Here is a 14,710-nt window from a genome sequence, read left to right on the forward strand (position 1 = left end):
CTACACTGTGTAGTCATGCAACCATACACTAAAAATTCTTTTCCCGCTCTTTTTGGTCTTCACGAGAATTGAAAAACTAAATTATTAATAACGGATAGAGAGGGAGAAAGGTAAATAAACAAAGGGCAAAGAAAGAGATGGTTGATGGAGGGATGTGACATGCAGATAATGGTAAGGTATGTCCTATCAAAAGGACCCATTTGGTTGGGGATTCTTACTTTGTTGGAAGCCAGTAATCGGTGGTTGTGGTGGTTCTACTTAATGTCCCGCTGCTATTCTCTTTTTATTTTTCATTCCAAATATGGTTTCTTGGGTATATTTAGTTGTAAGTAAACTAGTTTAATCATGAGCAATATTGAAATTTCTTTGTCAACTTCTTTATGATAAATATTAGACCAAATATAATAAATAAATAGACATGTCCTTTCTCATATCCTAAGAAAGCACTCTTGAGATTAAATTTGAAATATTAATAATTTTAATTTTATAAATTGAAATATATAAAAAATTTATTACCATCTAGAAAAATTTAATGATCCATTGATTTTTTTTTTCTTTCTAATTGACTATGAGTCCGTTGGGCAATTATTCTAATAGAAGTGTTTTTCTTAAAAGTGTTTCCTTCCGTAGTGTTTTTATGAAAAACACTTTTATGAGAATCATAAAAAATAATTCTAATAGTGTTTTTGATAGTATGTTCTACAAGTATAAATATATATTCTTAGACTTTTACGGGCGTTGGGATGACAATATTGTAATTTTTTCGAGTTCCTGTCCCATCCCACCCTAATAGGATAAATTTAAAATAAAGATAAACGAGTTTAGATGAGTGTAGGAGAATTTTTGTTTATTTTTTCGAGTTCCTGCCTCCTGTCGCTCGATTATATATTTATTTTTTTTTTTCTGGTCCTGGGGTTTCCACGCTTGAAAAAAAAAACATGGGGCGTATTTCTCAAATCATTGGTCCGGTCCTGGATGTAGCTTTTCCTCTGGGCAAGATGCTTAATATTTACAATGCGCTGGTAGCTAAGGGTCGAGAAACTGTCGGTCAATAAATTAATGTGACTTGTGAGGTACAACAATTATTAGGAAATAATCGAGTTAGAGCTGTGGCTATGAGTGCTACAGATGGTCTAATGAGAGGAATGGAAGTGATTGACACGGGAGCTCCTCTAAGTGTTCCAGTCGGTGGAGCGACTCTCGGACGAATTTTCAACGTGCTTGGAGAGCCTGTTGATAATTTAGGTCCTGTAGATACTCGCACAACATCTCCTATTCATAGATCTGCGCCCGCCTTTATACAGTTAGATACAAAATTATCCATTTTTGATTGGACTATATGAGGGAGCTGGAGTGGGTAAAATAGTACTCATTATGGAATTGATCAACAACATTGCCAAAGCTCATGGGAATTTTTTTAATATTTATAAAATATTAATTTCATAAAATTAAATTATAAATATTTTTTATTTATAAATTATATTTATTTTAAATAAAATTTTTAAAAATAAAAGAAAAATTAAGCAAGAGGGAAAGGTATGGAAATTCCCTACACTTGTCTTGCCTCATTTAATTTTGAAATAATTAATTAAAATGAATAAAAAGATATCATATTTATAAATTTAACCTTCTTTATTTTTTGTCTTGAAAAATAATATATTTTTTTATATTTATGTGTGTTTTAAAAGAAAAAATTATTTTTATAAAAAAAATAAGGGAGAATTACCCAAAAGGGTGGGCTGGGCAGAACAATTACTATAAAGGGTGATATCTTTTAATAATTCTTGAGGAGGACTTTAATAGACTTAATATACCAAAACTACCCTTTAACTAAAACTTTTAAAATTCAAAGCATTTAAAACACTTTACTTGATTTGTCAATACATTTATGATACATGGATCCCACATTTATTGTAATTATTGATATTTAAATTTTAAATCAAAATTTTGGGTTTAACCCTTACAATTAATTATATATAATTTGTTATTTAAATTTACTATTTAAAACAAAAATACTTTTAAAAAATACTTTCAAAATATCATTTATTGTTTTTTGACCTTTTTATTTTTATTCTAATTTTTAATTTTATGAAGAAAAAAATAAGTTTTATAATTATATAATAAAAATGATGATTTTTTCATATATATATATATATTAATTTTAAATTGATAAATTATGTTATTGTATTAAATTTAAGGAAAATAAAATGTTTAATTTTTCATTCAGATTCTCTAAAAAGAATAAGAAAATGATAGAAAAGGTTTAATCATTTTTTATTTTTATAACAAAATGATTTTAAAAAAATCATATGATTTTTTTCCTTTGCATTTTATTATTTTTTTTTTCATATAAATTTTTTTTCTCAATGCATCAAGTGGATGATGTTAATATATTTGATATGTTGAATATTAATAAGGTATAAAAGGTGATCCTCAATATTATTACTTTTATTATAAAATACAAATACAAAAAAAAATATGTTATAATTACAATATAAATGCACTTACATTACAATAAAACCTAATTAAGAAATTTATGAAATTTTTTATAAAAATGGTAATTTTGTATGATCATACCATATTTCACAACATATCTATATCATAAATAATTTCTGAAACCAAATGAAATACTAATTTGAATTTACGAATATCATAAATAATTTCAAAACACTAAATAAATGTTGTTAATATATTGATACGATGTGTTAATACCAATAAGGTATGAATAAACATTTTTAGAATTATTACTTTTGTAATGAAATATAGGTATGACATAAATGCATTATACTTACAATATAAATACACTATCATTACAATATATTACAACATAATTTAATTTATTTTTATTTAATTTTTTCACGTATTATATTACTCAATGAATAATTGTGAGTTATTCCATTTAATAGGTGTGTGTTAATCAATTGAATATTTATATATTATTCAATTGATGAGTGCTTGTAAAAAATAATTATTCATTATATTATGATAACAAAGTTTTTAATTGTATGTTTTATATATAAAACGATAGGATATAGTTTTTATTTATGAGATATTAAAAATTATTTTTATTATAAGGTTCTTTAAAAAATCTCAATTTTTTTGAAAAAAAAAAAACAAATTTTTAAACAGTCATTTGATTATTCAAAAGTGACAACAATTTTTTCAAGCTGTACCGTTGATTGCCTATCAACATGTACTTATCATCATGTATGGGTCCCACATAATTGACAATCTTAATTTATTTATAAATAATATAGAAAACATATTTAAGAGTAAAATTGTATTTTAAAAGAGTGAGTCTTCATAGTCATTATTTTTTCCAGCCTACCCTATTGGGTAATTCTCCCAAAAAATAATAGCATTTGTATTCAAAATAAGTATTTTTTAAAAAAATAAATAAAAATTAGATTAATAAAATAAGAATGATTTTATTTTTTTAATTAACTAATCCTTTAACTATTCATTTTAGACTCGAGGATAAAAATAAATATAAATAAACAAGACAAATTGAATGAAGTGCCTCGTCCCCAAAATGTCCCATTACCATCCCTATCGTAATTCGACAGGGGTGTAGTTATATTTTGGACAAGATAAAATTCATGGAACTTAAAAATTGAAATTATTTATTGAATTATTGGCTTGATCGTTAAGATACAATGTATGACAGTGATAGAAATGAAAGGAAAAACAAGTCAGAAATACAATCACTAATGACAAAATGCATTTATGGGAGATGCCATCAGGCCTCTAATTCAATGACGTGTACCCAAAAAAAATGAAAAATAAATAAATAAAGTCAAATCCAATGGCTCCAACTCCTAAGTCCTAAGCCAAGAAAAAGGGGTAGGAACATTGAAATCTGAAATTGGTGACACATGGAATTTCAAATCTCACCGTGGCAACATTTTATTGTCCATTCATTATATGCATGTAACATTCATAAGTAATAGCACAGGCCATAGGTTGGGAATATGAGGTCCTTTGGTTGAATTTTTCTGCTGTCCATGTGGACATTTTTTCTTTCCCCACTGAATTTTCTATACCCTTCAAAGGTTACTTTTTGAATCTTTTAACTTCTAGGTAAGATTTTTTTTTTTTTTCAAGATATTATAAAATTTGGCTTTAAAAATTATTATAGTTATTTTTTAATCGAATATGTAGATATTCTATTTATAGTTTTTTTTAATTAAAAGAAAAAAAATCATTTTTTAATATAATATTTTAAAAGGGTATATAATAAGAAATGCTACATGCTCAAATTTCATAATTGGGTTTTATTTTATTTTAATTTAATTTTTTTTTTTACCTTTTCATTTATTTATTATTGGTTAAAGAGCTATTTAAAAAATGTTCTTGAAAAGAAATGAGTTTTCATTTTTTTTTTAAACTTGTTTAACAAATTTTGGACTATAAATAATTTTTTTAAGAACTATTTTGAAAGTTGGATGATTTTTAGAATAAATTTGAAGTGTTTTTTTTAATATTTTTTTTATAAATTATTTTAAGAAATAATTTAAATAGATCATGAAACTATTTGTCATATTTGAATTCTAAAATGACATTTTATTCCTAAAAATAAATGAGATTTTTAAAAAAAATTCTCAGATCCAATTTTAATCATACACATCAAAAGTTTAGATTCCAAATTTAATATGACATGGAATCATTGAAATAAATTTTTCTTTTTTCCAAATATTTGTTCAAGATATAGAATGATATATGATTTGAGAGTGTTGAAGAAATATTCCTAAAAATTTATTATAACCAATAAGGTGATGTTTGGATAGCCTTTCTATTTTTTATTTTAAAAAATAGAAAATTTTACACAAAATATAATTATTATACAAAAAGTAAAACTTTACTTTGTTTTCTCAAAAATATTTTTTCAAAATTTTAAAAATTGAAGAAATTTTTTTAGTTCCTTGAATTTTTAAAATTTTAAAAAATGTTCTTAAATACATGAGATGTCCATCTTCTTTTTGTATAGAAATTCCAATATTTTATATGGTATTTTCTATTTTTTAAAATAAAAATAAGAAATATATCCAAACATTTTGAGATAAACTTTTTAATTATTCTCTACCAAGCGATGTGCTACTGCATGATCCTTTTGGACTCAAAGTGGATCCTATAATATCAAGTAGTGACTCCTACAATATAGCCAAGTGTCCTTAGACTCGAAAGGGAATTCTCTCTCAATTCTTTTTTTGTCGTGTGGTATCATCCTTCTTGAATCCCATACTTGCTTTTATAGTTTTTACCTACAAGAATTTGATTAGTGGGAGTATGACTCAATCATTCTCTTAAGAATTAGCGAGTCTAAGACTTTCACCAAGCTCGTCATTAGTTGATCTAGCTTGTGTTGAGGCGTGCATAGTGGACTCGGAGGGATGTCTTCTATTGATGGAATAGGTTTCATCTTGGGATTTGTTCCTCGTACACGCTCATGGGTGGTTCTTGATATGTGCACCTATAAGGAGTTGTAATTGCCTTGGTGGCTAATGTTGATAAGTTTGGCATCTACCTTTAGAGTTTATCGGGAGATGCATTACTTTGATTCACCTAAAGTTTGAGAGTTGATCGCTCATGGAGGCATTCAGTGGTGCATGTACCTTAACCAGTTGCTATCGGCTAAAACGTGTGAAAGCATTTAGTGATTCAAAAGTTGTGGGTTGCTCAATTGCTTTTGATAATTGTGGGAGAGATGCTTTGATACTTGTTTTAGGAGTCTATGATTTCTAAGTTTGGTTCTTGAGCTTGAACATGATGAGCCGACAAGTAATTGGTTATTAAATATTCATGTCAAAAGCTAGTACTGTTTGAGCCCGATATCTCGATATTGTCTAGGTTTGATACCTCGATACTGTTTTAGCCCAACACCTCTAGGATGGAAGAAGGATTTTAGAAAATCTAGTATTAAATTATATCCCTAGAGACATCACTTGAAAGAGATGTTTGTGGCCAAACAAATGTGATGTCATTTTTCCAAAATTATATTTCAGGAAATAACAAATGTATGAAAATATTATTTTGTAGTATAGAAATTATTAAAACTATCATTCTATCCATTGATGAAATAATTAAGAGAATAATTTAGAGTAAGTGCCATTTTTGGTCATTGATTAAAAAGTTTAAAGAAAAGTCAAATATTAGAGGGCACTCTCCATCAACTGATTAGTCTCTTCTTTTTCTCTCTATGTTTGTTTTTTACATCCTATTCACAAGAAGGTTAGCTCATCAGCACTAGGAGAAGAAAGTAATTTGAGATTAAATGAGTGATTGTGAAATTATTTAAATATGAGCAGGAGCCCATAAATCAATGATGGGAATTGAAATTAGTTGAGTAGGATGGATCTGATTGATGCTTGATTTCATCATATAAAGTATTGCAACCACCCTGGGCATTCAAAAAAAGAGCTTGAACAGGAGCTTTGAAAAAGATGGGGGTTGGAGGGTTTAAATGATTTAGACAAACACAGATCCAAGCTTATCCCTAATAGAAATTATGTCTTTAGAACTACCCCCGCCAATCCCATATTAGAAAAAGAGAAAAAAAAAAAGGAAAACAAAAGAAAAAAAGCAAGATCTTTTTTCCCATTCAAGCTTTGAATTCATGTGATATTGGGGTTGATATTTCAACAGCTAACTTTCAAAGAGGGGCCTCCCTTGTCTCCAAGATGGGAAGCACAAGTGACAAGCAATGCAATGACCTTCACACACATACCACTCCCCACCATTATTATCAGCACACAACAATGAATTGGTCTTCTCCACATCAAAGCCAAAGCTAACAATTTGTAAAAGAGAAAGATGGGAGAAAAAGAAGCCCATTCTCCCATCTCTTCTCTCCTTCATTATATAAAGGAAAGAAAACCCTCCCCCCAAAGTTGCTTAGTAATCAAGTTGGGAGAATGATAAAAGAGATGGGTGATGGTTAAAAATAAAGGGCAAACAAAGTATTAGGGACCCCCCCCACTATGCATCATGACTACCTCTCAACAACTCCATGCATTTTTCATGCAATGGGAAATCAATTTGACCATGTCCCTCTCTCCCTCTTGTTTTACTAGTTGCTTGTCCTATACCATCCCTTTTTTTTTTTTTTGAATAATCACTCTTTGCATTCAATTCCCTTCCCTTTAGATTTCAATTCTTTACTCCTTCCATGGTTAAAAAAAGTTCCTATAATCATAACTAGTCCTGCTTTTGAATTTTGACAAATAGAAAAGAGGAAAGCAACTTTGAACTGATTACTCCACCTAATCCCCCTGCTTGCATGACTCCATGGCCATCACTACATAAATGATAACCTCTGATTTTACACTTCATAGATTTTGCACAGTATGGGCACATCCCCTCCATAATCAGCTTGTGCTATATGAAAAAAACCCAAGTATGGGACTTATATTTATCCACAGGAAGGGGCTAAACCTATGATGAATGATAGAATATTTATTTCTTCTTCCCAAAAGCGTGATTTGTGGGAGGTTTTGACATTTCCTTTTCATTCTACTTAACAAGGCACCACACAAGACTAAAGTCCTCATATTCAAAACTATTTCACACCAGGATATGGGAATAGATTTGTTGTTTGTGTGTCCCAAAGCACTCTATTATGATTAAAAGAAGAAAAAAGAAAAAGCCATTTTTAAAAGGGAAAATTCTGATAAGGGAATAATACATATTGAATTTTGGTGAGCAAGTATATTGAGATTGGAGAGAGAGTTAAGAACTCCTTCAAATGTGAGTTGTACAAATGAGGTACACAAGCATCCACCAGCAAAGCCCATGAATAATTATTCTCCGCCTGGAGGACTGGGGAATATGTAGATTTGTATCATATAAAAGCTTATTAAGGCATAGTCGCTTTCAAGGCAGAATTGAAAATGGGGTTAGGCTCTTAAGAAATTGGGCATCTTTGTCATGGGAGAAGTTCAAGGGACTTCCTGTCATTTTCTTGAGCTGTTTATTGGTATCCACTCACACGTATATGCCTTTTACTATTTTGACAAGTGTGTACTTGCCATGATTTCCTCACCATAAAACTTAAACTAAGTTTCCCTTTGCCTGATTGATTGCCTCTGCGCTCTCTCTCTCTCTCTCCCTGACAAATTTTCTTAAATTTTTTCTGAACAGCTGGTTTGAAACATTCCATATTAAGATTATGTGCAAATTTTAAAGTAGTTAAAATCTGAAATCCCATTTTAAAAACTTTCTTGGTCATTGAATGGAACAGAGGTGGTAGCAAGTGGGAAATTGAGATGGGTGGATGAAGATAGTGATGTGGAAGATAGGATTCTGTAGATGTAACCATGTACTTTGAAAAACTATTGAATCCAAGGGCTAAGAGGGGGCCACTAAGACTGGATGTCCAAACAGAAAACAAAAATCAAGACCTCACCATCAGTGATCTGTGACTGCATCATCAACAACAACACCTTCATCACCACCACTGCCATCTCCTACGTTGATTCTATTATTTTATTTATTTATGTATCATGATAAGTGGGGTTTAGGTTATTGTTCTTGAATTTTTGTAATGATTTTTTTTTAATAAGATACCTCAAAGGATGGGGTGGGGGGTTAGAGTGGGTTGGAAGCAACCCCACCATCCACTGAAATGGATCCAAATGGCAGAAAGGTAATCAACCACGTGTGCAGTTGAGTTGAGTCGCTTACAAGAGAGAGATGGCATCATAGAATGGGTGTTGCAATAATAGCATGCAGGAGGGTGGAGAAATAATGAGAGAGAGAGAGAGAGAGAGAGAGAGTGGGGGGGAATCCATGGAATGTAGGAATGGTGGGTTTTAATGCTGGTTTGTGTCTGAAATGAAATGAAATGAAGTGGCGAATTTGGCAGTTAAAAAGTGGCATCAAATCAGGGTAGTCAAAACTAAAAACCTATCACCCTTCCAGATACAGTGAAAATAAAGAAGAGATGAATACCGGCTGGAACCTGAGTTAAATTTTTTTTTTTTCTTTTTTTTCTTTCTTTTTTTTTTTTTTGCTTTTGGGGTAGAACCGTAGAGAGGGAGAGGGGGGAGTGACATGGGTGCCATATTGGGATTTCAATATTTTTTTGTTTTGTCTTTCATTCCTTGCCAAAAACAGTGAAAACTCATGAAAGTGTAGGACTTTTCAGGTCACCTTCTTCAATCAAAGAGGACTGAGAGAGGACCCCCTTTTTTTTCTTTTGTGTGTGCGCGCCCTGTTCATGGATCCCAAGGGCTCAAAGCAGCCGCAGGAGGTACCAAACTTCTTGAGCCTACCTCAGCCAAACATGGGAGAGAACAAGCCAGCTGAAGTGAAGGACTTTCAGATTGTGATTGCAGATAAGGAAGAGGGTAAGAAGCAGTTGGCCCCCAAGAGGAGCTCAAATAAGGACAGGCACACCAAGGTTGAAGGCAGAGGGAGGAGAATAAGGATGCCGGCTCTTTGTGCAGCCAGAATTTTTCAGTTGACTAGGGAATTGGGTCACAAATCTGACGGGGAAACCATACAGTGGTTGTTGCAGCAGGCCGAGCCGTCCATAATAGCGGCCACTGGTACTGGGACAATACCGGCGTCGGCTTTAGCGGCGGCAGGAGGCTCTGTGTCGCAACAGGGAACTTCTATATCAGCAGGATTGCATCAAAAGATTGATGAATTGGGGGGGTCCAGTATTGGGTCAGGGAGTAGTAGGACCAGTTGGGCAATGGTAGGTGCAAATTTGGGGAGACCCCATGTGGCCACAGGGCTATGGCCCCCAGTCAGTGGTTTTGGGTTTCAGTCATCATCTGGACCATCAACCACCAATTTGGGGAATGAAAGTTCCAATTATCTGCAAAAAATTGCCTTCCCTGGGTTTGACTTGCCTGCAACAAATCTGGGTCCTATGAGTTTTACTTCAATTTTGGGTGGGAGTAACCAGCAGCTTCCTGGTTTGGAGCTGGGCCTATCACAGGATGGTCATATTGGGGTTTTGAACTCACAAGCCTTAAGCCAGATTTACCAGCAGATGGGGCAGGCCAGGGTGCACCAGCAACAGCAGCATCAACATCAGCATCAGCATCAGCATCAACAGCAACCTCCTGCTAAGGATGATTCTCAAGGTTCAGGGCAGTAGATTTGGAGAAATCGACTTCATAAAGGGAGAGGATTTGGGAAGAACATCAAAGAAGTAGCATTGTTGAAAACCTGGGTTTTTTTTGTAATGGCTTCTGTACTGTATAATTGCAAAAAGAAAAAAAAAAGTGAGGAAAGTGATACCTGAGAGAATTCAATAGGGACTGGATTTGGTTTGCCCCTTTCTTTTTCTCCACAGATTCATCCAAGTCTCCAAATACAGGTGCTTCCGAGTTTTTATCTTTTTGGACAAATTTTCGTTTGTGTAAATCCATATAGGTGTTGATTATTGTAGTGTTGCTTGCGGTATGGAATGTGCAGGTGGAACTGTGAAAGGACAAATAGCTTGGGTTTGGGCTTAACTTCTTGTGTAATTCAGAGGTGTGTTGATTATAGTGTAAGGCATCCTTAATTATTCTCTTCTTCTTAGGTCTTGATGGAGTGATATTCAGCTTGTTTGTGAAAATAAACGTAGAGTTCCATAGTCATACTTCAATTTTCAGGTAGATCTTGTAATGGTTCTTTGTTATCTATGATATTTTTGAGTTTTGCACGGGAAGGACCACTACTATCACACTGACTGCTTATGATTCTTTGTTTTAACTTCCATTCCTTGCGCATGCGTACACCTCATTCTCTAGTTACCACTTCAAGTCACCTATCTCTTGAAATTCACATTGGCTTCTTATCCCCAAGATTTTTTTATCTTGAAACATTTTTCTGCTTTATATCCGAGTTTTTATCTCTAAGATCTGCATCCATGGTCTGCTTCATATTTAGGCGATACATAAGTCTGGAGACATTTTATCCATTTTGTCCTCTTTGGTATTCACTATTACCCTTGAAAAGTCTAAGCTTTGATCTTGTAAATTTCAGTTGGTATCAAACTGCAGTGGATTTGTTGTTCCTCGGCCTTGACTTAATTGAGGCAGTGATAACCAATGTAGTAACCCATGAAGATGAATTTTAGTACGAGAATTTGACTTCTAATTCTTTGATCCCATGTAGCCCTTAAAATCTAGTTTTGGCTGCCCAAGTCCATTATTTCTCATACTTTTCAGCTACCATGATGCCATTTAGGGCCTTTGTTCATACCAGGTACATAATAAAAATCAGGAAATAAAATTTTCGGAAATTTGTTACTAACAACATTTTGACTTGCATACTAGGTATTTGAGGGGCCAGAACCAGTATCGTGCTGTTGCTTCCATAGAAATGAAGATTTGGAGAGGATTAAGTCCCGTTATATGGATATTAAGGACAGAATACTGTGCTTTAACTGTTCCATCAAGTAGGTTGCAATGTCTCCCAAAACTCCCAGAAGCCGCTAACAAAAAACATTTCTGCTAAAGTAACCCTCCCTCAAATTCCTTCAGTTCTTGATTTTCCCTGTTATTTCTCTTTGGATGTTAATGTCACTACCATTTTTTCACAAAGCAAGTGACCTTGTTACATTCACCGAGAAGTTACATCTAAAGTGTCTGCAGGCATCAAACACATAAAAACTCCAGAAACCACAGTAGGTGTGCAGCTGTCTGTTTTGAATAAAATGCAAAAAAACTGAAGTATTGGTGTGTAGTAGATGTGTCTTTTATGTCACACCTTGTCTTAAGAGGATTAAGTGGCAGGACATTTTGTGTCATTCTTGATCATCATCCCTATTATCCAAAGTCTCATGCCAAATATCCAAGTGTCAGCTCTTGAGATGACATGGTTAAGTTCTGATATAATTGTGGAGTCTTTGTAACTCTCAAACTTTGCACTTGAATTTGTTTCACCTCTCTGACTTTCATTCTTTTGTCATCAGTGTTCAACAGGCAACATTATATTTCCTACTTCAGACTTTCTACCCATTTTCCTTGTAATATTAGATTAGTCTCTTTCCACAATACATGTTTATATGCTCTTCTCTAGGTTCAATTAGATTCCATCACCTTGATCCATTATCATTTTTCCACAGGAGATGAATGATCTAGATTTTGTTTTTGGTTGAAGTTAGTGCCTGTTTCACTTCTTCCGCATTTAGTTCTTGCATCATTCTTTCCCACCTTTAAGTTTTCTTCTACAAAGTTTTAGTGAGAATGTAATGAAGGTTAAGTTTCTAATATAATGGTTCAGCCATTTGTAAATCATGTGTCAACACTTTTTAGAGTGGATACTAAGCATTAGTCAACGGATCCTCGTAAAAGCTTGCTCTATTGAACAAGAAAAATATTTAGCTTTGGAACAATAACTGTGCAACATTAAGAATTTGGAGAAAATAATCATATAGAAACAGCAAATAATCACACATTGCCTAATGTCTCGTGTATTTCATTAACAAGATCCATAAAAAAAATTCATATCATGCGTAGTAGCAAGTTGAGGGTTTTTGAGTGTTTTAAGATTGAAATTTGAGGCACTATTATATGCTTTATTGACGGTGAATTATTTTTCATCATTTGTTCTTGACAGGGTCTGGTTTTGCTAATTGTTATTCCTCCTGCACTCTCTGTCATTAACAACACTCTTTCGGTGGCCCCTTTTGTTGAATTTCATGGTACATGTGCTTTGTGGCACATGTGCTTCTTTTTTTGAGATAAGGGCTCTTCCTGCTAATGTTCATGTCACAATCCACCTAGTCTGTCTCATAGGATTCAAAGATCTATGCCAGAAATTTTCCAACCCAATTTATTTCCCATTGCAAATCCAACTTAAATGTCAATTGTGGTGAGAAAACTAAAAAACTTTGCATTTGAACCTTGTTTAGAAATAGAGAAATTTCAATTTCTAGTGTTCACATGTGAAACAAAATTCCATTCTTTGCTACCCAATTTTTGATGTTTTGACTTCTGAATCTTCATTTTTGTCCACCTGACTTCAGAACTAGGATTACAGACTTGATTTCAGTGTCTACTCAGTAACCACTGAATTTGGTAAAAATGTCACTCTCTTATCTCCTAAGATACCGTGGTTTATTGACTTAGCTTGGATTTATTCTTTAAACTTGATTGAAGTCAGAAGCCTGCTTGCTTGCAAAACCAACAAATTTGGTCTCTCCTACCAAAAAAGGAAAATTGCCATTGTTTCTTATTGCAATATCATGGCTCATTCAAGAGTTCTATTTTCTTGTAGACATCATTTTTGGTCGAGGCTAAATTTTACAGTTTACTGCCTGGAATTGGTTTCTCTCATTTTACATGTAGCCTCGTAGAAGCAGTCACTTTCATTCTAGTTCTGTTTCACTATCAAACATAATGTTGGTATTTAAATCCCACCACACATTACTTTGACTTATCAGGCACAAAATTTCATTGTCTTATTACTCTCTGGACTCCTGCACTTTATTCAACTTTCCGCCGTCTTCTGTGTTGGTAACAGGATGGTTAACTGTGATCACCGACTTCTGGTCCTGAATCATCCCTGGTTACACCAACTCTGTTGTGCACAATATCCAGTTTTTCTTGAAATAATTTCATTTCCACTCACAAAATATGAAAGGTGAAAATTCCATGTTATCGTCAACAATGGGATTGTCATCAGAGTCACCCACCAGTGCATTTTGCTGTTACCATGTCAATCTTGTTTATGTTGTTCTTGTACCTTGTATGAAAGGATAGGGAAGAAGATGTATAACATTATTAATGGGTCCATGGGAGTAAGTAAATATGAAACTTCTCTTGGTTGAATGTTTTTTCCTGACTGGGTCATGTGGACCCAGGAACCCAGTTTGTGTTGGGTATTGATGTGTATTTATGCTATGTATGAAGTTGTTTGAAGATGAGTCACAGGGCTTTGTGTACCTGCTGAAGTCAAGGACACATTGGGAATGATGGGCACCCACCTCACAACCTTATGAAAGCTGATGTTTTTATCCAGGGAATAACACATGAAAACTAGTCCTCAAAATGGCATACAATACCATATTGTGGATTTTTGGTGGTGATTAGAGGGAAAGAAAACAAAGAGAAAAGAAAAGCCATAAATGAAAGTGCCGAAAGATGGCTATGGGAGATTGGAATGAGAAATCCAACAGAATATGGAGAAGAGGTGTGTGATTCTCAAACAGAGACAAATGTTTTTAGTGCAAATGGCGGGTGTGGCACAAATGGAGCAGAAGTTATTTCATGACAGTAGCACCAAATCTGAAAGGATCATTCAATGTGCTTGTTAATGTCAGTGCTGCATTTTGCATGCATGAGTTAAAGATTCCAAATTTCCAATGCTCATGTCCAAGTAAATGCTTTGTCCTTTCTATGCCCAGAAATGGGATAGGACTGCCTTTGTGCTTTTGGGGTTTGGTTTTTGAAATTAGGGAAAGTGTTCTGCTCCCTTTTCTTTAACAAAATATTTATCTTAAAGGAATTACATATTTGCTCACCCTCAACTTTCAACTTGTTTGAGTGTTGAATTTCCATTGCAACAATCAAGAAAACAAAAAGAGAAGGAAAAACAAATGAAAGATATATATATCATCAATAATTTCATTTTTTTTAACAAGGTCTACCAAGAAACAAGTTGATTAGCTACCCTATCCATCAAACAAGTTCCATATGCTAGGCCTACTTATAAAAGGGGCTTCCTATCTTGGGTGAAGTCTGGTGATGGAAACTCTTGCAATATTTTC

At 33.3% G+C, this 14,710-nt stretch overlaps 1 protein-coding gene across 1 annotated transcript; it reads left to right on the top strand.

Annotated features, from left to right (window-relative positions):
- Positions 1 to 8,751: 8,751 nt before the first annotated feature.
- On the top strand, positions 8,752 to 10,663 carry LOC117930931 (transcription factor TCP20). The gene is made up of 2 exons (XM_034851739.1): positions 8,752 to 10,327; positions 10,426 to 10,663. The coding sequence occupies exon 1, from the start codon at positions 9,215 to 9,217 to the stop codon at positions 10,103 to 10,105; it is 891 nt and encodes a 296-aa protein (XP_034707630.1). The 5' UTR covers positions 8,752 to 9,214; the 3' UTR covers positions 10,106 to 10,327; positions 10,426 to 10,663.
- Positions 10,664 to 14,710: the final 4,047 nt, after the last annotated feature.

This window comes from Vitis riparia, chromosome 14 (assembly GCF_004353265.1).
Source record: "Vitis riparia cultivar Riparia Gloire de Montpellier isolate 1030 chromosome 14, EGFV_Vit.rip_1.0, whole genome shotgun sequence".
Classification (NCBI taxonomy): domain Eukaryota; kingdom Viridiplantae; phylum Streptophyta; class Magnoliopsida; order Vitales; family Vitaceae; genus Vitis; species Vitis riparia.

Coding starts and splice junctions, on each gene's coding strand:
- LOC117930931 (XM_034851739.1), top strand. CDS start 9,215: ATGGATCCCAAGGGCTCAAAGCAGCCGCAGGAGGTACCAAACTTCTTG.